This window comes from Homarus americanus, unplaced genomic scaffold, assembly GCF_018991925.1.
Source record: "Homarus americanus isolate GMGI-L3 unplaced genomic scaffold, GMGI_Hamer_2.0 scaffold54443, whole genome shotgun sequence".
NCBI lineage: Eukaryota > Metazoa > Arthropoda > Malacostraca > Decapoda > Nephropidae > Homarus > Homarus americanus.
In genome coordinates this window covers 1,900,068-1,925,869 of record NW_024750852.1, presented here as the reverse complement: position 1 = coordinate 1,925,869, position 25,802 = coordinate 1,900,068, and the positions used below count along the sequence as shown (strand labels likewise).

At 37.2% G+C, this 25,802-nt stretch overlaps 1 protein-coding gene, 1 long non-coding RNA gene and 1 pseudogene across 2 annotated transcripts in view; all 3 read right to left on the bottom strand.

Annotated features, from left to right (window-relative positions):
* Window positions 1-1,048: 1,048 nt before the first annotated feature.
* LOC121854303 lies at window positions 1,049-5,522 on the bottom strand. Its single transcript, XR_006086529.1, has 2 exons — window positions 2,691-5,522; window positions 1,049-2,641 (listed from the first exon to the last, which is right to left on the bottom strand). It is a non-coding gene; the product is annotated as an uncharacterized LOC121854303 (long non-coding RNA).
* A 21-nt stretch (window positions 5,523-5,543) lies between these two features.
* LOC121854300 (leucine-rich repeats and immunoglobulin-like domains protein 3) overlaps window positions 5,544-25,802 on the bottom strand; it is a 107,818-nt gene continuing 87,559 nt past the window's right edge. The window contains exons 3-12 of the mRNA XM_042348885.1: window positions 25,380-25,451; window positions 23,941-24,075; window positions 19,127-19,288; window positions 16,241-16,384; window positions 14,416-14,559; window positions 12,004-12,147; window positions 10,741-11,824; window positions 10,399-10,597; window positions 9,532-9,963; window positions 5,544-7,908 (exon numbers count right to left, since the gene is read on the bottom strand). Coding sequence (XP_042204819.1) covers window positions 7,370-7,908; window positions 9,532-9,963; window positions 10,399-10,597; window positions 10,741-11,824; window positions 12,004-12,147; window positions 14,416-14,559; window positions 16,241-16,384; window positions 19,127-19,288; window positions 23,941-24,075; window positions 25,380-25,451 — 3,055 coding nt within the window. The 3' untranslated portion in view covers window positions 5,544-7,369. The remainder of the gene's footprint in view (window positions 7,909-9,531; window positions 9,964-10,398; window positions 10,598-10,740; window positions 11,825-12,003; window positions 12,148-14,415; window positions 14,560-16,240; window positions 16,385-19,126; window positions 19,289-23,940; window positions 24,076-25,379; window positions 25,452-25,802) is intronic.
* Window positions 17,080-17,211, bottom strand: LOC121854438 (annotated as a pseudogene).

Sequence of the window (25,802 nt, the reverse complement as noted above, 5' to 3'; positions counted from 1 at the left end):
TAAACATATATATATATATAGTTTATATATATATATATATATATATATATATATATATATATATATATATATATATATATATATATATATATATATATATTTTTATATATATATATATATATTTATATATATATATTTTATATATATATATTTATATATATATATATATATATATATATATATATATATATATATATATATATATATATATTTATATATATATATATATTTTATATATATATATATATATTATTGAAAACCTCAAATTTGTTTATTGTCGTAATATGTACAGTATGGAATTAATGTGCCTGTATCTGGAATTGTTCAAATTAATACCTGGAAGAGCCAGGGAATTTTGTTTTGTCTGGCGAGTAGACATGCTGTTCAAGCATCATTATGACCACTAATTACCTGCAATCGAATCATGGACCATGGATTTGGAATCGGAATGCTCAGGAGTACCTATACTGAGATTTTGAACAAAATTCCAGAGATCGTGATTTTTTTCGGCCCTAAAAATACCTGTTGTCCGGTCTTCTCGGACTATTCCTGGACACTAGGTGATGCAGCTCCTTAACTCAGTGTGCGGTTGTTATTTTGGTGACTTTTTCAACACCCTTTAAAAAAAAAAAAAAAAAAAATCATGCCTAGGTAACCCTAGGGCCATGCATCCTCGTACATAAGGGGCAACCATTATTATTATTATTATTAACCTAACCTAATTTACCCTAGTAAAAACCCAACCTAGCCTAATTTACCCTAGTATAAACCCAACTTAACCTATCCTCACCTAAATTACCTTACCATACCATAACCAAACGTACTATACAGTATATGACAAGGTACAAATAACTACAAGAACAAATAAATATTACAAGAACAAATAACTATAACAAGAACTAATAACTATGACAAGAACAAATAACTGACAAGAACAAATAACTATAACCAACACAACCATACAACTATAAGACCAAAACTATGACTAACAAATAACTATAAATAATTGACACGAGCAAATTGTGAAGGAAAGTGAAAATTATGTATATACTGTACACAAATTTAATTATGAAATATTCAAGCTGCATAAAGAAAGATGTATTAGTAACCAAATGGTGAGGGAGGGAGCAATACAATATTAAATTAAATTAATTATTCATCATAGTTCCCTGCAAAAGAAACCTTACTATTTTATTTCATACAGGGCCCGTGACTAACAAAGGTACATTTACATTGGGTAGATCCTCTGATTTGTTACAATGAGATAAAAATATGAAATAACTAATAATATTTAAACTTTCTGCACAATAAAATTGATTATAAAACTGCCAACAAATAATAATCAACAAAATATAACTGTACATTATTACACAAGGCTAAAGACAAGAAGGAACACTTTTTTTTTTTTTTTACTTTACAAATAACTGTTAATATGTCACAACCATTTAGAAGCCTCACAACAATTTAAGTTAATATACAATAAATGTTTTATCAAAAAAATCAGACTACATTTTCTCAGGTTCAATTAGTAGTGTACTTCAAACTATTTTTACCTTTTACACTTTCTTTACACAATGTATTTTTGTCAAAGTAAACAGTTTTACTGATACTTATCAGTACAGAGTACAGTATATCATGTGGGGAGGGGGCTACTAGTCAACAACCCAAAAATGGAATGACGAATGAAAATAAATTTTGGTACTGTACAAGGCATTACATTAATTAAATGTATTATGGTAAAAGTATAATAACCACTGCCTTATGATGCTCTTTGCTCCTATCGGATAACATTAAAACAAAATATCTACTGTAAAGTGTCGCTGATGCCTAGGGTTGATTCATTTATCAGCAGTTCTCATTATTGTACTGTACTGTATGCCAGTTAACACCCATGTTTGACACTAGCAATGAAAAATAGTGTTTCTGGTCACAAATCACTTCAAAATGATCATCTAATTCCTTTCTCTTAACTCTTATACATGGGTTAATTTTGTAAACTGCCTGCCTTATTATATCTGCAAAAAAAAAAAATCAGAGAAATTGAAACATCTTGTGATGTCAGCTGCCGGTCTATAAGGAAAAAGCAAATTGTTTGTATTGTTGACATAAAGAACAAAGTACAGTACAATACTAGAATCTCCAACTATCAAATAAGTGATAATGTACTGAATACCACTATGCTATGAGCCTATACTCCAACTGTAGGCAAGTTCCCTCTAAACTAGCCACATACTACTCAGATAAGCATTTAAAATACTATTGTTAATCACACACCAAGTTATGTTTTGAAATTTGTCCCTTTCCTCTTGGGTAATTCTGTTTTCAGCTCCACTCAATTTTCCTTGTCTCAATAGCATACTACTCTACTTGTTAACAGCAGCATTTCCTGTTGAAATTATCCCTCTGTTTAACTTATTAATTAAGTTAGGTAACATTACACTTTCCTGATCAAGTCAACTTCTAATGACTGGAAACTTTTCATCAACCTATGCTCACTGCTAGTGTGAATATATATGAAAAGCTTTGGAGGAATAGAAACACGTGAACACACGTGATCAACAATCCATTTTATGAAATCAGGAGTATATGAACCTGAAAGATCGATTACATTTTACAGCTTCATTAACAGGAGTATGTGAACCTGAAAGATTTATTATATTTTACAGCTTCATTAACAGGAGTATGTGAACCTGAAGATTTATTACATTTTACAGCTTCATTAACTTATATAAACAGTCTAGGTTTGGTTATGGATCTATCAGTAACTTGCTATCAAGTGTCAATACCTGTACAGTATTTACTTCACGATTACATGCAGGCTTTCACCAGAAAAGAAAGCTTGTAATTAATTTTTAGTGAATGAGTACGTGACCCCACTTAAACACAGTTAACCCCCCTGATCCACCCTTATGATGGGTCTTGCCCTTGTGCGAGTCAACCCACCCAGCATCTCTCGCTATCTCTGTCTTTATCACTTATCCAGGCTCGTTTGAAAAATTATATTTAACAAAACTATAAAATAATAAAAATGAAAAGCATGGGTGTGTATGTGTGGGAAGTGAACGTTTGTGTGCGGAGGCAGTGAATTGTAACTAAGTACGTTGTTCACTCGGAGTCCCTCCCTCTCCCCAATGTGAATCAGCTGGGTGGCTGAGCAGCTATTCTTTGTACATAAAATATACAGTATACAGTGCCAGTAAATGTGAGGTATAAATAAAAATATGTAAAAAAAAAAAAAAATGCTGCACTGCCATTTAGCAATCATTTCACTCCACGAGACACAGCGAACAGCCGAGATACCCCGCTGCGCGTGCTAACTCGAACGCATGAAGAAATTCTTATTCCCTTCCCTGTTTTTTTTACTTCATGATAATTATTTATTTTTATTTGTTTCACATTGTGTAAAAAAAGTACATCTACCCGAATTTATGAGTTAACCATAACTCTGGTTTCCTCTCTTACACACTGATTCTGTGAACATTCCCAATCGTTCGTGCTGGTAGAATTTTACTGCAATCGTGGCTCCTAAGAGGAAATTTAGTGGCAGTGGTGCGCATCTGTTCCACATAAACAAGTCATCCTTGTGCTACAACAAACATTGAAATTGAGATATGCAAAGCCTTATTTATTTTTCTTTTATAAAATTTAGATTTATAATATTTATGTACATTTAATGATCACTTAAGCTGTATCTATACTGCACAGGGTACATAGTACAGTAGACAATCATTTATCCCAGCCAGGGCTTTACCGTGCTATATTAATTGAAACCAATATTGCTATTGAACTGCATGAAAAACCCCTTAACTGTGTTTGAAAGATAATTACATTTAAAATTTCCAGCCGTTGTGCATCTGGGAATTGGTGGACGAGGGGTGGAAGCAACATTGCAAGCTTACTGTACTCAGTGTCTCACTATCCATTGTCGTATGCAGATCTAGGTTACCTGCTTTCATCTTGTTGTGTACTATTGTGTATTGTATTGTGATTTTATAGGTTACGAGTTGAGTATTGTATGATTTGACTAAATAAATCTCTATCTCTTGTTCTTTGATAATATTCCCTCTAACACAGTTAGTATTAAACAAAACATGCTGATCCAATGTGAAAAAATGTATGATTATTTAACTCAATAAATATTACAAAATCGGTGCATTTTCAGAATTAAAAGTACTGTAGGTATAGCAATTCCAAGATTTGATTGGGTTTGTAAGTTTGATTACCTTACACTCCATGCACTGCCCTCACCCACACAGAGGGCAAGTCAGCTGTTCAGTCCACAACCACATAATTTTTACAGTACAATTTAATGTAATAGATTGCTTTCTAAAGGTTGGCTTGGCAAATGAACATTAGTCATGCACGTACTATTTTTATCATCTACTGTATAAGTTTTTAATTTTTAGTCACACTATTTTATGGAGTTATTTGGTAGATATACGTAAAATAAAAGATGTGGCAACTTCGCAGTCGGCAGCCAGCCACAAGGACTGTGATTGGAGAATTTACTTTGCTTATACAGTACATAAATATTTATGGCACTTGATGGAGCTACTGAATTTTGATAATTTAAAACATACAAACATGAGAACAATATATGCTTGTATTTATTATAAATACCAGGAGTTAAGAGCTGTATCAAGGGCCATAAATATTTGTAAGTAGGGTACATGTCACCACTTGTAACTGGGCACACATGACCCAACCACAGTGCTCGCATGAAGCTAGCCACCCACTCCACACCCCTAACAGACAAACATTTATTGAGTTATATGCCTGAAAGATATTATAATTAGCCAATAAACATGCAGGAATAGAATGATAGTGGTGGTGATACACAACACTCAATATAGTTGTTAGAAGCTTGTTATCTCAAATTTTTCTCTTGGGGGGGGTACCTCAATTGTATAAGTGAACTGCCCCTCAAGCATGGCAAGATGATCCTCTGCTAGACATTTCCTATAACTTTATAAAGACTGAATAACTATGGAATTCAACATTCACTGCTATTGAAAAGTATTACATACAACTGAACTTCCACATACGACAAGAACAAGCCAACATTATTATGAAGGCTGTGTGAATAGTGTGCATGTAATCGACACTCCAGAATAATATATTCAGAAAGCTAAGTCTTTGTCACTTTGTTTATGCAGTGAACAGCTACTGTACAGGTACTGTATTTACATTTAATAAAATGAGCACTGCACAAGCCCTTGCTTGCAGTCCTACTTCAATCTTTTTAATTCATTTCTGCAACATGTCATTTGAAGGAAAAATTATTTTGATAGACCTTGTTTGTTATTTCACTCAAATGTATAACAAAAAAACCAGAGTAAATGATTCTGTGCCCTGTAATGTACTAAATCAAAACCTTGCCAGCGTTAATGTGAAATACTAATAAATGTCCAAGTATTACAAAAATAATATAAATTTGATAATTTGTAGTTTAAATTTGTATGTATAAGAAGCCAGTAATTGGTCAAGGATTTATATATATATATATATATATATATATATATATATATATATTGTCGGTGTGTGTGTGGGTGAGTGCAGCAGCATTTATGTGCATATAAAACTTGAGGGGCACAATCCTGAAACCTTTGCACATGAACTGTCAAAAGTGAACATTACCCATATTTTTTCTTTAAGTATCAAAAACGTTTAAAAAAAACAGAATATAATCTGTCAAAGAAAGTTGAAGTTAATGTAGGGAAATCATAAGTTTAACAGGCCAACATCGTTGCCGTACAACACACCATGTAATGACAAGCAAAAATTTGCAGGCATATAAAAACTGTAGGATCAAATGAGTGGAAATATTTCATATTAAAAGTTGCTCCATTAGCTAAATACAATTAACCCCAACTACATTATGAACCTATGATAAAAAATAAGTCAAACCAATCAGCTGAAATGTGTTTTAACTGATACACCTTGAAATCCTGACCATAGAATGTGTTTTTATGACCTGTATGTCTCATGCAAATATTGTGTAATATTCTGTAATTTTAATCTCTGGGAGTCTTTTATCTAACTATATTATACTAAATATACGGTTGTGACATAATAACTGCTTATATTCAATGGGTGACTAGTTTCAAATAAACTTATAATACACTAATTTTCTTTTGTTAAATGCCTGAAGTAACAGTGACATCTTAATGCTTGACTGAGCATATTTCATTAACCTATTTCACAACACATACTTGCAGCATTTGAACTTCACAATATCTAGGAACAAACAATGCAGTGCTCTACATAGGGGGAAGAAGTTGGTTCAAATAGAGTGGGTCCCTATGCTGCATACACTGTAGCAACTTTACATTTTAGTTCAAAGACCATTGCAACTAGACTAAGAAGCAACTGCATATTTCCTATAAAGCAGAAAAATTGCCCCTAGTAAATGAAATGAATATAAAAATATTCTAAGTGGACAAGGAACAGAACTGAAGTCTTTCTACAATACATTGTAAGAAAATAAAACCTAAGAAGCTAATAATGCACCACAAAATTTTTCAAGGTACTTGTAGTCCCTTCATATCACGGAGAATGCATATAGCTGGCTTCTTTTATGAATCGAACCTATGGTACAGTTATGTACATAGAATAGGTACACAACTATAATTATGCTCACAGAGCACAAAGTTTTGCATCAATGAACCTCTATACACATTAGAGAAAGAATGCTAAGTAATTCTGGTCGCATCACCCTGATACTTCATTTCAGTGAGAAATTTTCACAACAGTAGGTCAAACTAATAGCTTATCAATGTAGCAACATAAAGGAAGAGTACAATATTATACCTGGGCTCAACACACAGATCATGCTATGCACTAACCTTGTCATTTCCCATAATAATTCTATTAAATATTATTCACTCAGGGCTTACTAACTTGCTTTGCCAAAAGAAATCATATATTCTATTGTGATGGTAAATACCAAACTAAGCCCTTATCCTACAAATTTACAATTAAAACAGGGTAACCTAACCATAATTATTTGAAGAGGGCTAAAGAGTTGAGTATAATGGGATAGTTAGAATACCAGTAAAACATTTAACGGTCAAGAACTTTGTACAGCTTAACACTGGCAGCACTGGAACAACTATGGCACCAGACAGGTACTCAATACACTTTACTGCTCTTGCCCACCACTTAACAGTTTAGTCACATACTTGTCAACTATTGTCACATATCCATTCCAGCTTTTCATTAAATATTTTATGGCTAAGAATTTTAGCCCACTATATTTTCCCTTTTTGTGGAATGATGTCTGAAATACTCTGTATTTTCAAAAATGCCGACAAGAATTACCATCTTTCGTGGTGGGAGATGCAAAATTAGTTACTTTGCACTAGGACCATTATCTAGACTCGAGAGTTTGCTTTGGAGGAATGCTATTATTAACTTTTGCATCTGGATCCTCTGTCCTTATATCCAGTTCACTGCGGCCATCCCCAACACTGCACACTGAGGTTCTTGTGTTAAATACTTCATTTTCACTATTAACCACCAAAGATTCCCTTGCAGCCAGTTCTGGAAAATGACTGCCCTGGTCTTTACTTGGACTACTTCCCAGATTATTCACAGCAGCTTGAACAACCTGTGGAATATGTCTAGTGGAAATTTCAGTAGATGGAGATGCTACTGTTGGTTGTGGCAGGTAAGAATTAGCCTGGCACAAATATTGACCACGAGGTAAGGTTGCAGACGGGGTTACAGGCGAGGAAACGGGAAGAAGACGAGAATTTGAGCCACGTCTCAGGCTGGCAGTATAATGATTAGGACTATAACCTCCTGGAGAGAGATGCTGGGGACTGAAGGTTGAGAGTCTTGGACGACCCAAGGCTTCTTCGCACCCAATTATTTCACCACTTGGACCAACATTGACAGCACTTATACCTGAAAATATAAGAAAAGTTATAATTTTCAAGACTTCTACACTGGTTGACCCCTTCACACCTACTCACTCCCACTCTTAAACCTTCACTAAATATGGTTCTGTCATCCCCAGGTTTAAATATTTTATTTCTAGACCTCAATAACCTATCTCTTATATATCTACCCCTCACTACTACTTTTTACTGTAATAATGTACCCTGTAATATAATTCTTGTTCACTAACCTATCTGCCACTGTACACAACACGTCTTCATATATCTACCGGGTAAATAAATTTCTTTGAGCAGTTTTCAAAGGACATCCTTTCCCTACAGTCACACTTCTGATACATTTATTTAGTGTTCTGTCAACCTTAATAACTCTTAAAATACAACAAACATTCTGACACAAACTTCAGAGATAAATACAGTACATTATTTCTTGTGTGAATATCTTCATTTGCATCACTGAACTGTTACTACTACAAGTAGTTACTGTAAATATCCTACCAGTATCAATATCACTGAATACACAAAGTCTGAAGAAGACCCAAAGTACAGTAATCAATTCACAGCATAGCAAATTACTTGATCTCACACAGTTCAGAATTTTTATTTCTCTCAAATATTCAAGAGTACAGTAAAGAGTAATATTTTATAAGTTTAGAAGCATAGGCTTTCAATTAAAGTTAATAATGCTTATGTCATTCCTTAGTAATGACATAAAAAGTCCCTGATATTTATGAAGGCTTGGTTTACAAAAATTTTAAGAAAAAAGTCACGATTTGATTTATGAATGAAAGCCGTTGTTGTTTTTTTTCATATTTTTTTACAAAGTAATACAGTAGTGTAATGAAAATATGCTAAAATATGGCATCTTTTTTACTACAGTTGCAGTGTTAGTTACCAATTCACTGCTGCCATGTCACATATGATGTATTGCTCCACCAGGCATCCACTACCACCATGTCGTGTATGATATTCTGGATTTGAAAATTCCCACACCTCTTATCAGGTTGGAAAATACATCCAGAGACCAGGAGATGGCAAACACACATTCCTATTATACAGCGATCATACACAATATAGTATTGTACTCAAATTTTTTCTTCACATGATCAGTTAGCCTCAGGAAGATCTCATAATTTCCTGCTTAGGTGACAGCATCTGATAATCATAACTAATGGGCGGATAGATTAGACAAATATGTTGACTTATCTGATGTGTTTTCAGATACAGATAGTGAAGTATCTGATATTGAATTTCAAGAAAGTTAATGGGAAATGAGTGGTAGTGAAACAAAAGAAACTACTGATGACTTATCAACAAGTGCAAGCTGACCCCAGATGCATGGCAGAGTTGGCAAGGCGACAGAAACATGGCCTTGGGAATCAACTTTTTACACCAACATTGTTCAATTTTGATAGTTCTAACTTTGGCTTTACTGACAAATGTGCAGTGACAGATGTAGGAGGATAGCAAAGGATAATTCTGTGACCCATGATGATTAGTATGTATTTCTGTGTATTGTTCGGCAGAAAACTTTCTGTATATGTGTATATGCTGTCCTGTTCTAAGAAGCCATCGAAGTCATTAAAAATATATAGTACCGGTTCTCAAAACAAAAGAATAAAATCACACTAACCTCTTATGACCGAGGGTGATCCAGAATCTGCACAAATAATCAATGATCTACGAAGGCCTGGTCGAGTGAGATCAAGAGGTAGCAAGTCTTCACTGGACCGCTGTGCAGAATCACCCGTGCCTGAATCTTTGCCGCTTGAGTGTTCCGAGCCACTGTCCTGTCCTGCTGTGGTATAAGGCTCAGGAGGGTTGGCTAGCAATGGGGTGAATGTGTGCACAAGGTCTGGGGGTAAATGATGGTGTGTAGGTAAGTGTGGAGGATAGGGACTAAGCCCATCTTCCCTTGGATACCCAGCAGGAGGTCCTAAGGCAGTAGTTTGGGCTCGTTTCCTGGTCTGATGTATGATGACTACCCATATTAATGATGTTACTACTACACAAACTACCACTGCCATGACCACTATACCAGTTGTTGTAGAAGTGTTTGTCATATCTGCAAACAAAATAAAACACATTTAATTAGTCAACAATTTGTTTTGCATTCACTGAATAACAAAAGATCAAAATCTACATCACCTAATATGAAAATATTTAAAAAATTAAACTATCCTCATTCAGTAAAGACTTCTCTTTACCCCCAGGTTAATCTCTATACAAATGTACCCCCAATTTGAATACTTCAAGTTTTCCTGTTTCATCAAAGAAAATGTTGTCAGCTATTACACACTGCATGGTGAGAGCTGTCTTGGTTTCTAACGAACAAAAATCATAAACACATCTGCAAAAGAGTGCACAAAGTGTTTCTGAAAAGTATTTGATTGCATATATACTAGCACAAACATGGATAAGTCACATGAGGAACTTATTCAATGTTTTATCGAATGTAAGGTTTTCCAATTCATAGATATACATAGGCAGGTGATCCTACCTCTTATGGAGAGATTGACATGTCCACGTGCTGTGCCAAGAATATTCGTTAATTCACAGACATAGATTCCCACATCATCCATCTGTGCCTCTTTGATCAGCAGGTACCGACTATCCTCAACCAGCACATAGTGGCCATCATCTTCAAGGGGAATGCCATTCTTGCTCCAGGTCACTTTTGGTGAGGGAAGTCCTGTACCCTGTTTCAATGAGTAAATAAATGTGAAAGTTTATAATTAGACATTAACTTCAATAATTGCTAATTAATGTCTCACTAAAAATTGAGGGTACTTGATCATGAAACAAACATAAAGACAAGTTTTAGATACTTTGTCATTCTTACCTGACATTCAAGAAGAGCATTATCTCCAAGTCTAGCAACTTCATCTTGTAATGATTTAGTAAACTCTGGTATCTGCCGTACTGTCACAGAGGCATGAGCTGAAGCTGTACCTGCTGCATTGGAAGCCTTACATGTATACTGGCCTTCATCATGAGGCTGCACTGGTTTAATAAAGAATATGGTTTCATTGGAAAACACATGAATTCTTCGTTCCCGAGCTGCTGGGAAATCTTCCCCTCCATCTTTTAACAGAGATATTTCTGGGGTTGGAGAACCTCTTGCATCACATTCCAGCTTGGCAACTTCTCCCATACGTACAGCCACACTAGTTGGAGTTTTGGTGAAGTACGGAAACACATGAACCCGAATGTTAGCACGTTGAGAGTAACTAGCCCCGAAGTGATTCCGTACAACGCACTGGTATTCACCACTGTCTTCATCAGAAACATTACGCAGATGAAGCAAAGAAGTCACATTGTGTCTGGCACCACCTTCACCATCACCTCCAATTACACTGATATGAGTTTCAGGTTGGAGGTCAACCAACAGCTGATTGTTCTTCCGCCACATAAACTTGGGTTGGTCCCCTTCTGCACCAGCCTGAGCAACACAAGCCAGTGTCACATTAGCACCATGCAGCACTATCTGATCCTTTGGGGACTGACTAATTATGGGGCGTGGTGATGATTCACAGCTGAAATCTGTACTTAAGAGGGAAGATACAGGACGGTCTCGCAAACTGGTTGGATAATTACAGGAGATGATCATAGATGAAGAGGCATTAAAAGTAACAGCTGACAACCACCCTGGTAGCCATGATAGATGACAGTCACAAACAAGACTAGAGGTATTTAGATGCACTGAAGTCAGATGTTTCAGTCTTGCAAATGGATTATTTGGTAAGGTACGGAGCTGATTCCCTCGCAGGTCAAGGGATGCCAGTGACATAAGAGGTACAAAAGTTTCAACATGTACAGTTTCAATACCATTGTAGGCCAATGAAAGACTCTTGAGATTGTCCAGTCTGCTAAATGCTCCACTATTGTCCTCTACACTCCACCGTAGCTGATTTTGGGAAAGATCTCTGAAACATTGAAAAAATAAATTAATAAATAAATAAAATGAATAATATCCTTGAAAGTAGTAATCAAACAACAAATTGTCTTCATTAATTATCCATAAACAAAAGTATATTACATGAGATAAAGTCAAATTTTTTTTTAAAGATTCTATATAAAGGGTATTGTTTGAAGAGCAACTCACAGACTAAGAAGATTGGATGTAGACTCAAATGAATCCTGCTCGATATGGGCAAGGTGGTTATGTGAGAGCGTCAGTGTCGTAAGTGAGCCCAATCCTCTAAATGTTCCTTCTCTCAGAGACACCAATCGGTTATGACTTAGGTCCCTGCAAAAATTCATTTTGTTTAAGACAATAATATTCACACGTTCAATGAAGTCACTTTACCAAGTGACATTCAACAAATCCCTTTTCATAAATAAATATCAGTGAAGTATAGCCCACACTGCTGTTCAATTTGACGATGCATGCACTCGAGACCTTACTAATAAACTAAAATATGACAAAAAAAAGAGCATGATATCCGGTATGTGTGTTTAATTTCAACATGTTGCACTTTAACTTCAACATACCAGGTAATAGTTTATATGAAAAAAAAAATTGCATCATAAATACTGTCGAGTTAAAAAAAATTGTGCCCTAAGTTACGGCTTTCATTTCTACAGGTCCTGCCGTAACCATAAGGTGAAAATATGATTCTTCTATGCTAAGACATGAAAGGAAGATACACAGGCACTTCTCTTTACTATATATATTGGAGGAAAGCACAAAGTAAATTTAAATTTAAAACTGATTGACCACATTGGAACATGTCTGTTACTGATGAGGAATTTCTATAATAAAATGTAGATATCTTCACACTAAGTTCTCATTTTACTGAACTGTACTATTTCTACAAGGAACACAGACTTGCAAACAGTACTTCAGGACATCAGTTGAATTTTGGTTATCTGGTTAATAAATATTAGAACAACAGCAAAAACAGCGAGTTAGAATTCTTGTCAAAATAAAATTTTCATTTGCTTCTCTCTCTCTTGTGTATACATAATAACTAATAATTTGGGATAAATCATAATACTGTAGTTGACCAATACTTCACCAATCACAGAAGAAACAGTGATTAGTATCATTGAGCAGTATTAATGGATGTAGATAGATGTGCTGGCTAGCTGATGAGGTTGATCATGGTGGTGGGTGGCCAGTTGGAAAATGGCTGAGAGGGAGATTATGCATACACCTTTACTTTATACAGTATAATGGTACATTTACTGGCTAATTTTTACCAATCTTTCGGTGTTTCTTCACGCACGCACGCACAAAAAAAAAAAAAAATTGGGATGAATGACCGGGAATAACAAATTTTTTTTGGATGATATCAGATCATGAATACTGGTTACAAGTGCCCAACTATGAGCCAGTTTAGACTGGAATGAGTGATGTCAACATTCATTAAATATTTTTGTCACATAATTTGTTTATTTACTAATTTTATTCAATACTGTGTGTCAAAACAGTATACAAAGGCATTAGTCTAAGCGTAACCATTAGTTATTGACCTTCTATTTAACGGGAATTTCTATCATCCCTGATCTGGTCCCAAGGTTGCTGGATAAGAGAATGTTAACCTGTATCCTATCAGTAGCAGGGTAGAACTAACCCTCTTAATACATGTACAGTGGTCCCTCGGTTAACGAACGCCTCGGTTAACGAATTACCTTCCATAAGAATATTCAATTCAGTTAACGAAAAAAATTAGGTTAAAGAATTCCTTACGAGTTCCTCTCAACATGTTTTCGCTTGCTCACCAGCTGGAATATTAGTCCGCCAATATAGGAATCGGTTCTAGGTCTTAAATTCGTTCCCATTTGAGTAAATATTAAGAAGGTTGTACTATTCAATAATTTTCCAAGTTTTATATTAAAATTTTTAGTCATTTTAACAATTATTTAACATAATTGAAGTACAGGAAACTAGTTTTTAGTGTGCCAAACAGCCACTTGACTCACCCAGCATGGCGTCAGTTTGTATCTCTGGTCAGTGGAGGTAACATCTTACTTGTGACTCTTGAACATAAACTATTTTTACGTTTTTACAGTACAATTAAGGTATTGGTCATTCTGAAATTTATTTTACACATTGACAATATATAAGTGCAGTGCAGTGTTGATTTAAAGAAAATAATCTTGAATTACACTTAGTGAACTTAAAATTTTTTGGGTGAAATGACGGCATGAAGCATGGGGTGATTTCTCTTCCACCCCCACTTCTAATTCCCATCACCATCATCATCAATCAGGAGCCTTCTACATACACACCTCAAAGTAAGTGTACTTTACTACATTTATTTTTACTTTGTATGTAATTTTCGGTGAGCTGGAACCAATTAACCAAAATCCCATTGAAACAATGGTTTCGGATAACAAAATTTTCGGTTAACGAACGACCTTCTGGAACGAATTTTGTTCGTTAACCGAGGGACCACAGTACCTGTACTGTAGTACAGTTGATAAAATGCCAGATTCTAACAGTACTTGAATTCTTTTACCATCAATCTATCTGCCTCGAAAAATATTTTCTTAATAATGCTAGACTTACAAAGAGATCAATTCTTTTGTCGACTGCCAAGCATTAGGTCGGATGGAGTCAATCTGATTGTAACTGAGAGACAAATATTCAAGGGATTTAAGACCAAAGAGCAATCCTGCTTCCACTGTTGTTATATTGTTGTAGTCCAAAAACCTGTGGAAGAAAGAAAGTGATTGTAAATTACTGTATCATTTATTATAAGATTCTCATATCATTTTTATATTCTAAATTCTAAATTATAATATATTGATTATATCTCATGGAATTAAATCATATGAAGTTGTTGAAACAAACTTTTGACTTCGTACCTATGTTGAAGAAAATTTATGTAGTCTGGTTAAGTTATGTGGGCCTCAGTTATTATTTATTGTGTATTTTTCATAAGAGTTTTATTTTGAAACTTTACAATGAAAATTAAGCATCTCCAAATCTGTTTACATTTAAGAGCACAGTACAAGTATCCCACATTTAACGATGGGGTTGCATTCCTGAAAACCTAATGTTGAGCTAAATTATCGCTAAATGAGGGATAACAGCAAAGCACAGAGGGCAAACAATGGTTCAAACAGCAGGGTGGTAAACACCGAGTACTGTACTGTACAATACTACCTGCACTGTACTCCCTAATAATAATAATAATAAACGAGTTTATTATAAATGGTTTCAAAGTTAAATGACCGACTTATTAACAAACCAAACTTCTAAATAAACTTATTACCACCAAACTTCTATATAAACTTATTAACACCAAACTTTTATATAAACTATGTGGTTCAGAGTTTAATGATTTAGTGATAAAAAGATGAGCCTAATTCAAACAAATGTAAAACTGTAACCATGCACATAAAAAAATAAAAATAAATAAATTGCTGTGATAAACAATAAAATTGATACAGAGCATATCATAAAATACAATATCACATATTATATGTAGTAAAAATTGTTGAGTTATGGGAAACAATTACATATGCTGTATTTGCATGGATAAGAAAAGATTTCATGCAATGACATGGGAGAGTTTATAAGAAATAACAGACTTAGGAACCTGACAAGAAAGACTGCAAGAAACCATGCAACATGGAGAGCTGCCATCGGGTAACTGCAGCTAGCCCACGCACGCGTGGAAAATGACTAAAACAATGATGATGATGCAATAATCTGAATATCTATACCAATTTCTTAACAATTACTCCTATTTGGTACTACAGGTACACCACCGATTTTTCAGCACCCTTGATTCCAAAGCCTTGCCGGATTATCCGTTTTGCTGGACCAACCGAGGTCATGTAATAATTCAACAATACACCTCTGACCCACTAATTATACACCTCCCGTGTCTCTAAAGCACCATGGACTGATAGAAAATTAAATGAAACAAATGTTTAATGTAAATTAAATGTGAAAAAGACAATTTTGAGCAACATATTACTGTACACACAAAAGGACTAAATTTTTATCTCTTGTGAAATTATGTGATGTTTATACTCAAATTACTCGCTATCTTACAAGGATTCCAGCAATGCAAGTTATACGGTACAGTATTCTGCTATGTTTAGTTTGTGACACTTAATAAAATAAAAACTATAAGCCTAAAACTACCCTCACCCTGGCTGGGAGGGAGGGAGGGAGGGAAGTTAAGTGCCATCTCGTAATTTTGTCCAGACTAAAGGAGGTGCCGGCCACCAGTTCCCGGAAAATCGGTGGTGTACCTGTATATACATGCCAAAATACTCAAGGTCAATAAATAATTAAAAATTAAGTACAGTACTGTATTGTGAAATACAGGTACTGTACTGTAATACCAAACACAAATTTTTCATCATCCAACACTTACAGTTTGTCAATGGAATCCAAGCCATAGAAGACACCATCACTGAAAGTAGTGATTTCATTCCGTCGAAGTTTAAGAATTTTCAGTTTCTTGAGATCCTCAAACATCAAACCCTGAAGCTGGTGTAGTTGGTTCCCATTGAGGTCGCTACAAAAAATAAATATTGTACAGTACTAACATAATGCTATACTGTAAATACAAGGTATAATATAAATCAATAATGACTCAGAAATTAGTATGATTAAAAATTATGGTACATTACACTACTAGTCTATTTGACCCAATGTATATTACCTATGTAGTGAGGAATTTCTTCTATCTTAATGTTGCCTCTAAACTTGTAATAAAATTACAAGCTATACAGTATAGTACTACATGCTGGGCTGCTATAAAGCATCACACATTTGCTATTTCTGCCCCTTTCTAATTCTTCTATCTTGTACAGCTCCCTGCAGCTTAAACTTTTCTTCATCTTTATATTGTTCACTTTTATAATCCCCTCAACTATATCTCACTGGCCGGCTCCTATTACTTAGCAGGATGGCTTATGCACAGCTTCCTACACACAAGAAGCACAGGACATCCCTACAGCCTTAACAACAATACAGTACACTCTTTTAACATGTGTCCACCCTCTCAGTTCCAGTTCATTTCACTTAAAAGTGCATTCCTTTGCCATCTCTTTCTATATACCTCATCTCCACATCACATCCATATCCACTTCTTAAAATGTCAATATCAAGTGCTTGTACTGTATATTGCGATTCAAGCCATTTGTACATAAATATATTTTGCTAAAATGCATCAGAAATGGCAGTTGAACACTGAAAATAATAACAACGCTTCATAAGCAGATACAGTACCTATAATAAAGGAAACTCATAAAATAACCATAATTGGGAGAAATTTTCAACAAGCGAGAATTGCACCTCAGTTAAACCTCACTGAATACAATATGGCCACTGAGTTATGCTTCTAGTGGTGAGAGCTATTACAAGTACTGTACTGTATTGGTAACTATAATAAATGTGATTATAACAGTGGCAGTCAAGTGAGAAATGACAACTGTGGTAATTACCTGCACAACAGAGTAGTTGGAATAAGAAAATTATTGTAATGATACAAGAAGTAAGTAGAGATTACTACTAGTTTTAGATTTGTGAAGAGTTTGAAGAGAGAGCCGACTGAGCATCAACAACACTAAGTCAATTATGTACAAGTAGTAGTTTTGGCCAATGAAAAGTTTCACAATAGTAACTTTTGAAGCTAAATAGGAGTAGTAACAACAGCCATACAAGCAGAACTGGGTGAGATATGGTAAGTCATGAAAGCTGTGGGAAGGGAGGTAATTGTGGTAACTGAATGTAGTGAATAACATATAATTTAAAGTAGAATAAATAAAGGCAGTCATATAAGGTAAGTTAATGGTTGTTGTGCAGAGTGAGTCACTAGCGTAGCTGGGGGGGGCGGGGGGGGGGCGGTCCGCCCCGGGCGGCACTTTTGGGGGGCGGCACTTTTGGGTCTGCTCATCACCCATATCTGCAGCTACTGGAGACGTTAATCCATCCCTTTGTATCGGCGGCAAGTTAATCCTTGTCGTGTCTGACCTAACACCTGACCCACATCATCACGGCCACGTCATGAGCTACGTACACCCTTGCTATGCGCCCCCCCCCCACACACACAACCTGTAACCTGTTGAGGATTAAGGAAACAACTTCAAACAAGTACGCCAGTGAGCTCATGTGGTGTGGGTCAGGTGTTAGGTCAGACACGACGAGGATTAACTTGCCGCCGATACAAAGGGAAGAATTAACGTCTCCAGTAGCTGCAAAACCATGCAGTCTCGGGTCATATCAGTTCATGTACAGCCGACCAATCCACCAGTTACAAGCAATTCACTTCAGTTCTCCACAAGTCTCCATCGTGACAAGACGAGGGGAGGCTAGACGACTTTTAAGTTCTCTTGTGTTTTCGATCCAGTTATTTACTTCGTTGGAAGACATAATACTATAAGGTAAGAAATATTAAAGTATTGGTTAAAAAATATTGATGTGACTTTTGCTGCGGTACTGAGATTAAATATTAAGATTTTGTTTCACAGCATTGCGATTTTATACTAAGACACTATCCTCACTGGGGTACAGACAAAAGCCCCCCCGACAAAAGCCACCCAGACAAAAGCCCCCCAGACGAAAGCCACCCAGACAAAAGCCCCCTACTTTGATCGGGGTGGCTTTTGTCTGACAACAGTAAGGCAAACTATTTAATATATATATATATATATATATATATATATATATATATATATATATATATATATATAAGAGTGAGTCACTGTGCAATATGTATTTTTTGTAGGGTCACGGGGGGGGGGGGGCGGCGGCAAACTCAAGGGCCGCCCCGGGCGGCACACACACTAGCTACGCCACTGGGGTGAGTTAATGGTAGTTGTGTAGGACGAGTGGGGCGTGTTAATGGTTGTTGTGTAGGATGAGTGGGTGAGTTAATGGTTGTTGTGTAGGATGAGTGGGTGAGTTAATGGTTGTTGTGTAGGATGAGTGGGTGAGTTAATGGTTGTCAGTGGAACAGAGTGGGGTTAGTTACCATAATCAAGGAGGCTGATCTCAGGAAAATGTGGGGGTTAAGGTAGTTAAAGAGTTAAATGGGAAAAAGTTGGTTTAACTAGCAAAGATAAGTACGATGCGAGGAAGGAGAAGACTGAGATGATCGACGTTGGTGAGAAGACGGTAAGACTGGAGGTTGGTGAGGTTAGTATGGAGACTTAGAGAGATCGGAGGTTGAGAAGGGTAGGGAAGAAACTTACAAGGAGCGGATGTTGGGAGGAGACAGATATCAGAGGTTGGTGAGATTAGGGAGGAGACTTACAGAGATCGGAGTTTGGTGAGGTTGGCAAAGATGCGAGTGGAGCCACTTCGGTTAAAGGTGGCAGGGGTGAGCATGTTACGGGACAGTTTCAGCTCCGCCAGGGAACTCAGCGTCCTGAAAGATCTCGCCTCCAGACCCCGGATCTTGTTCTTACTCAGGTTCCTGCAAAATAATAAATCATTATTATTACTATCTAACTAAAGAATGAAACTACAACACTGAGGTACTTAACTAAAAATCTAGGGAACAGAATTAATATCTATATAATCAGTAAACTGTGTGTGGCTTTTGCATTTCAGGGGTAAGAAACAAACACAGACCACCTACCGACCCAACTAAGGTACAGTACCTATGACAAACAAAACACATCCCTCCAACTAGTTATTCACATACAAGTATAAATGTGTCTTTCTAACCAAGGTCAATTCGGTTACTTCAGGAAATAACACTTGAAATTATGGAACCGCACTTCTAAAGTAGCGGATAATAGACCATGTTGAGGGCAATAATGTGATAATAGGAGGCGCGGGTGGAGTAGGTGAGTGAGGAGAGGCAGGTCATCATGGTAGATTGCTGCTTACGTGCACCCGCCATCCTCCACTTCCCCGTATTTTTCCCAGGATAAATAGCAAGTCATAAACATTTTATAAATTTTAATCTTCCAGTACGGGGTATTAAATTTAATTATTATAAGTTACTAATTTTTCAAGTTACTAATTAAAATTAGAGTCAAAACATCTAATTACAGTACTATACTGTAATTTATAAAAAATGTAAATAAATTTTTTTCCGCATAATTCCATTAACTTATTAAAACTTATGGATATAAACTATATATAATACTATTGAATAAAATATATATATTCATTATAATTAAAGTTTATATATATATATATATATATATATATATATATATATATATATAAATGGGTATGATATAGGAGTTTCTTCGTCCTAGGTTGAGAACTACACAAGCCCGCCAGCCAGGCCACCACGACCACGCACCTGCACCACCCACACCCACTCTGATTTATCACTCACTTCCTCATTTCACACTTATGCCACCACATCCACCATCATTACACCATATCCTGATGTGTCCTTTATGCTTCTCAGAATCCAAAACGATAACCAACTCAGCACCGTTGCCGGAGTACAAATATCTTTCAATTCGTCAGTACAGGACGGTGTATATTAAGCAGAGACGATGGCCAACCGGCGCATGTGGGACACTGTGGCTCCACTTGCTGTGATTGAGCGCTACATCCTCATTACTGGCAGCGGGTGGGGCGTGGGAGAGGAGGAGGAAAGCTGCCCACAGTAACACACCATGCCCGGTACAACCATGGTAAGGGCATCATCACAAGTGAGACCATCATATGACAACAGTTATTCAGTGGAGACCCAGGGAGTATCTACCACCCAAGCCAACGTACACCACATGGCGTTTATATTTCTATCCCTGGTTGTTGTTTTTTTTATTTACATTTCCTGTATGGGTTTAACTATATTCATGAAAATTATTCTCACTAAATTGTTATCATTATTAGTACGTTATTAAGGTGATAATCAATAAGATAAGTATCACCCACCCAACTTTGTGTATAAAAAAAGCATAGCAAAGGTTACTGTTAGCGTGACGTATAAAGTTTAAGTTGCACAAGTGAGTGACACCGGGGGTTGGGTGGCCAAGTGGATACATCACTCGCCTCCTATCCAAAGGTTCGCTGGTTCGATCCCGGGGCACTTCGTCGATCAAGCAGCCCAAGATGTCCGACTTTATGATGAAATCTGGTATGCTTCTTCACTATCTATTTTCCATGCTGTGTCTGCCAAGAGTTGAACCCGACCTAGCTTAGCTTAGCCTAACCTACCATTTGGTGGGGTTAAGCAGTATGGTTGTGGAGACGCAGACTAAAGCTGTGCTGAGGAGAGCAAGGTAACCCACCACATACAGCCACATCACTTCACACTACCCACAACCGCCACATTACACCACTCGACAACACACACACACACACACACACACACACACACACACACACACACACACACACACACACACACCACAAAAAAAACCCACGAAACAAAGGTAAAACAATAATGTCTGTTCGGAGGAAGTGACATGCACACTTTACCTAAATGATCTCCCACTCCCTAAAATAAGTAAAAAAAAAAACTAACCAGATAATCCCAAATTGTCGGTTAGCACACGACTAATGCACCAATAAATACCAGTGTCGACATTGGACCAGTCTATAGACCCAAGCTAATGGATACCTACCATAACCCCGGCAGTAGTACGGTATTAAATCATCAGGTGATATAAGCTGGTGGTGTTACTCTTCAGTGATCCATAGATAAGAGAAAAACATGGCTGAGTCTATTGAGTGTTGCAGCTCTTTTGAAAGGTACCTAATAAATAACTGTACTACAAATATCTCAGAAAAGTTATTGTACGACCTAAATATATCATCTGTCGTGTTTGGGTGCAGACACTTGTGATGATCTTAACACTACGACTCGCGTTGTAGAGTGTGGTGGAATGTGTTGTATGGTAGCAAGTCCTAATCATCCTGACAACGAGGCATAGTAGCAGGCAGGGGTTGTGGCAGTGGGTCGAGTGTGGAGAGGTAGTGTAATAGTGAAAGCAGTTTCCTTCATTTTTATTAGTGGCGAGTGAACTTGTGGTGGAGTTTTAGGCGCGGAAAGAAATTTGTGAGGAGATAGTGAGGGAGGGAGACAACAGTTATAACGAAATCGGGAGGGAGGGAGACAACAATACCAACTGAGAGGGGGGGGGGGTGGCGGGCACAAGGGCGCTCGGTGGTCATAAAACGATCAATCTCAACGAGATGATGAGCGGCGTCCGCAAGTGGGTGGCGCCGCCCATGCCACCCGCACCATCCACCCTCCAACCCACTCCACACGTCATAACACCTCCAGCAACCCCGCGACACTCACAACACCCAACCAACAACAAACACAACAGGTCCCTGAGCTCAACCCGAGGTAATGTGTCCCTCCCACCCTACACCAGCCTCACACAACACTGTAACTCACAAGTTTCGTGGAAGCGAAGGACTGGGTTCCCTTACAGTACAGAAACCCAGGTGAACCCAACCACATTATATATGAGTACTATACCTAGTCTGGTACAATTAGAGCTTATGGTGGTTGGTGAAACAATCATTAGGTAGACCAGAGTCCGTTACTGTACCTGCTGAATGACAATCAAGAGATAGCACCTGTCCAGCCACCTCCCATCATGGTAGGAAAAGGACTTTCTTAATTAAAAATCAGTAAGTTCAAGGTTACTTACGTCCTTCCACAATTTTGTCCAATTTTATTACCTTGGTATGAACCAGGTAATATTTTACTATACCGTATACTATATTACAATAATTTAGAGCGTACCCCGCCAAGTGACGGTAATGGACTTCAGTTTGTTTGTCTCCTTACCTCTAATTTATCTTTTAATTAATATAGGGGAGTCCCACCGATCGTGTGTAAGATATGCCGGGGAGTCGGCCAATAAAGGCAGACTCGTTGCTGACGTCATCATTTAGTGCTTGTCTGTGCCCGCTACAATACCTCCCTCATGTCTTAACCCCTGAGAATAGTTCATCGCCGTGATTCATCACTATATTCCCCGTGAGCGTCCTGTTTCACTTAATAAAAAGGAAAAAATGTTGCTCTTAATAAAATTCCTTCTCTTTTGGGGGTAAATAAAAGTTAAGAGGGCAGTTGTGTTAACACGGGTGAGTTACTTGGTGTGTCGTGCAGGAACCAACCTGGGCGATACTCGTCAAACAATATATTTAGCCAGAATAATATATATACAAAGGTGCTACAGCTTTCTTGCTAGTAAATGATAAACACTTCTCGAGAAAATTCTTACAATTTTAAGTCTTTCTTGAAAACAGGTACAAGGTGTAGATTCTTTAAGTTCGTACGATAACTATTCATCGTCAGTGTAGATGGAAAACGCAGCCAACTTATTTTATCTGGTGTTACCAGGTACACGAACGTGTCTATATAGTTAAGGAATTCAATTGTTGGACGTGATTTTTGTGTTTTATCTTAAGGTCTCCACTTACGTGCATTCTCATATCTTTGTTCCGATGAATATTGACTAGTTATTACGAACATTTATGGATCAGGACCCCCCCCCCCCTGATACACCTCTCATTGCGGGCAACACAGAACAAACCGCAAACATTACATAAGACACATATGAGATTTTTTCTTCAGCTTTGATCTTGACCTTAAACACACACGACTAAATTGGGTGTTCTGCAGTTCGTCTAGTGAAGACACACATCCCAGTGAAGTTTTATCAAAATATCTTAGTTGACACAAACAAACACCAACACGGAGAAGGTCAGGTCTACACCATTATGTGGTAATTCTTGTAATGGGTGTATACAAGTCGGTGGCCCCAAATGTTGTGTAATCTATAGCACCCTAATGACCCGAATTATTTCTTATTAAATTAGTGTCTCGGCATGGCATTATTTTCGAAAGCAAATTTAGCTATATCCGGAGTGTATGTATGTATGTATGTATGTATGTATGTATGTATGTATGTATGTATGTATGTATGTATGTGTTCAACGGAATGAACACAATGTAGAAAATATGTACTGTAAAAAAAAAAAAGGATCTATCCACCCTGAAAAGGACACCGCGGACGAAGGATTTTGACAGCCCTACCGAGACGACAAAAGTAGTATTGATTCCTTCGAAAGTTATCAGAGTCATCTTAATATTTTTTTTTACCGTGTACACATGATGCAGAAAAAAGTACTCACAGCCTGATGAGGGTGACGTTAACGAAGGGGTTGGGGGAGAGCGTGACGAGGCGGTTTTTGGAGAGATCCAGCTCTATTAGGTTGGGCATCCCCGTCAGCGACACCTCCTCCACGGACGATATCCTGTTGCCGCTCCTGCCATAAAACAATTAAATAAAACAATGATCAGTACAACACGTATGCACCCACAGAACGCATTTTTTTAGTGGGAAAGTACTAATACCTTAAATGCAAAACTCAAGGAAACACTTTGTAATCATTCTACTCAAGTAATTCAAAGATGCTAACAAAGAAGCTCACAACATGTCACTGTTCTAAGCTGTAAGAATGAAGAAATGCAAATCGGTGACTCTCCGTGTGCCGTGTGGGCATAAAATATGAGAAACATACTGTAAACGAGGAAAGGTTAGTTGGACGTGTAAACACAGCGTTCCTTATATACAATACTAGCAGCAACAAGGAAAGGGGAATTTTAACCTACAGCCCTACACCAAGGATTCTATACTGTAGGAAGATGGCTCACTTTAATGGGCGAACTTGTTCATCCCCGACTGTGGCGCCGCCAAGCGGCTGCTAAGTGTAAACAATAGTTTTGACAGGTGCAGCTATCCATTTAATTTTGATAATGACCTTCTCTTCAGAATTGCTAGTGAACATCAGAGTATCGATGGGATATATAAAATGAGCAGAATACTGTTGCATTGTCGAAAATTTAAGGCGGGAACTTTAAAGTTTTGGCTGCTACCAACTCGAGCTGTGGAATCGAGAACAGTATTAGGCTTCAAAATAACTGACCTCCTTCCCTCGGCATGAACATTAGTTAAATAAGGTAAATAATTTGAATTTTGTTTGGCGCCTGTTCAATAGCCTTGACCTGCTTCATAATCATATTCCAACACTATCACTCCTTTTTCGTATTGCCAACAATACTCTCATTTCTGTGCGCACCACACTAATACATCTCTGTAAATTAATTACATAGGCAATATCATGCAATATGTCAATCCAACACTCTACTTAACTGTGATGACCCAAAGACTATGACTATCAGCTCTGTGCTACAACCGACCTTGATTGTTATTGTTTACACATATCTACAACATCCACACAGGAGCAGATGGCTGCCAGACAGACAGCAGCAAACCCACACCCTAACTCCTGTATCTTTGAGCATTTCTATAAAAGAACTTCTCCAAAAAAAAAGTAAACCGGTGTGCAAGTTTTCATTGCGAGAATCTCTTGATCTTTCATGATGCAAATAAACCTATTTCATTTTTTTGGCCAACCAGTAAACAGAGACGTCAGCGGTCAAAGTTCGCATAACCATGGCGTCGCTGATAATGCGTCAGTATAACTTTTAAGCAAAAAATATGCAAATTAAGTTGCCAATTGTTCATTGTGGGTTATCTGTAGGTGTGAACAAAAGCGATAAGACTTACAAATGGAGTGCCTTGAGTGCTGGCAGCATGCCTAAGGGCGGGAGCCTCTCCAGGTCCATTTGATCCAGGTGCCTGAAATGACAAAATCAACTCATTAATACAACTGACAATAGACCTCAGTACACACAAGTTTCACACACTCCCATATATACACACAGCACAGCGCTATAACGTGCACGTCCAGTCAAACACAGACTCCACTAACACTCACAAAAGGCACTTTAGTTTTCATGTTCTTAAAGGCTCGTATATGTTCCCACACTTCGCCAGACCATCTTGTAAACACTTGTAACAGTGTAGGAGATGAGTCCTAACCGGCAGTATACAGCGCAACTCCGTAATACCCAGGGGGCCAATCAGCGCGCTGGCCACGTGGGATACACCACTTACTGCCAGTGTTTACAAGACAAGACGTCCTCAGTG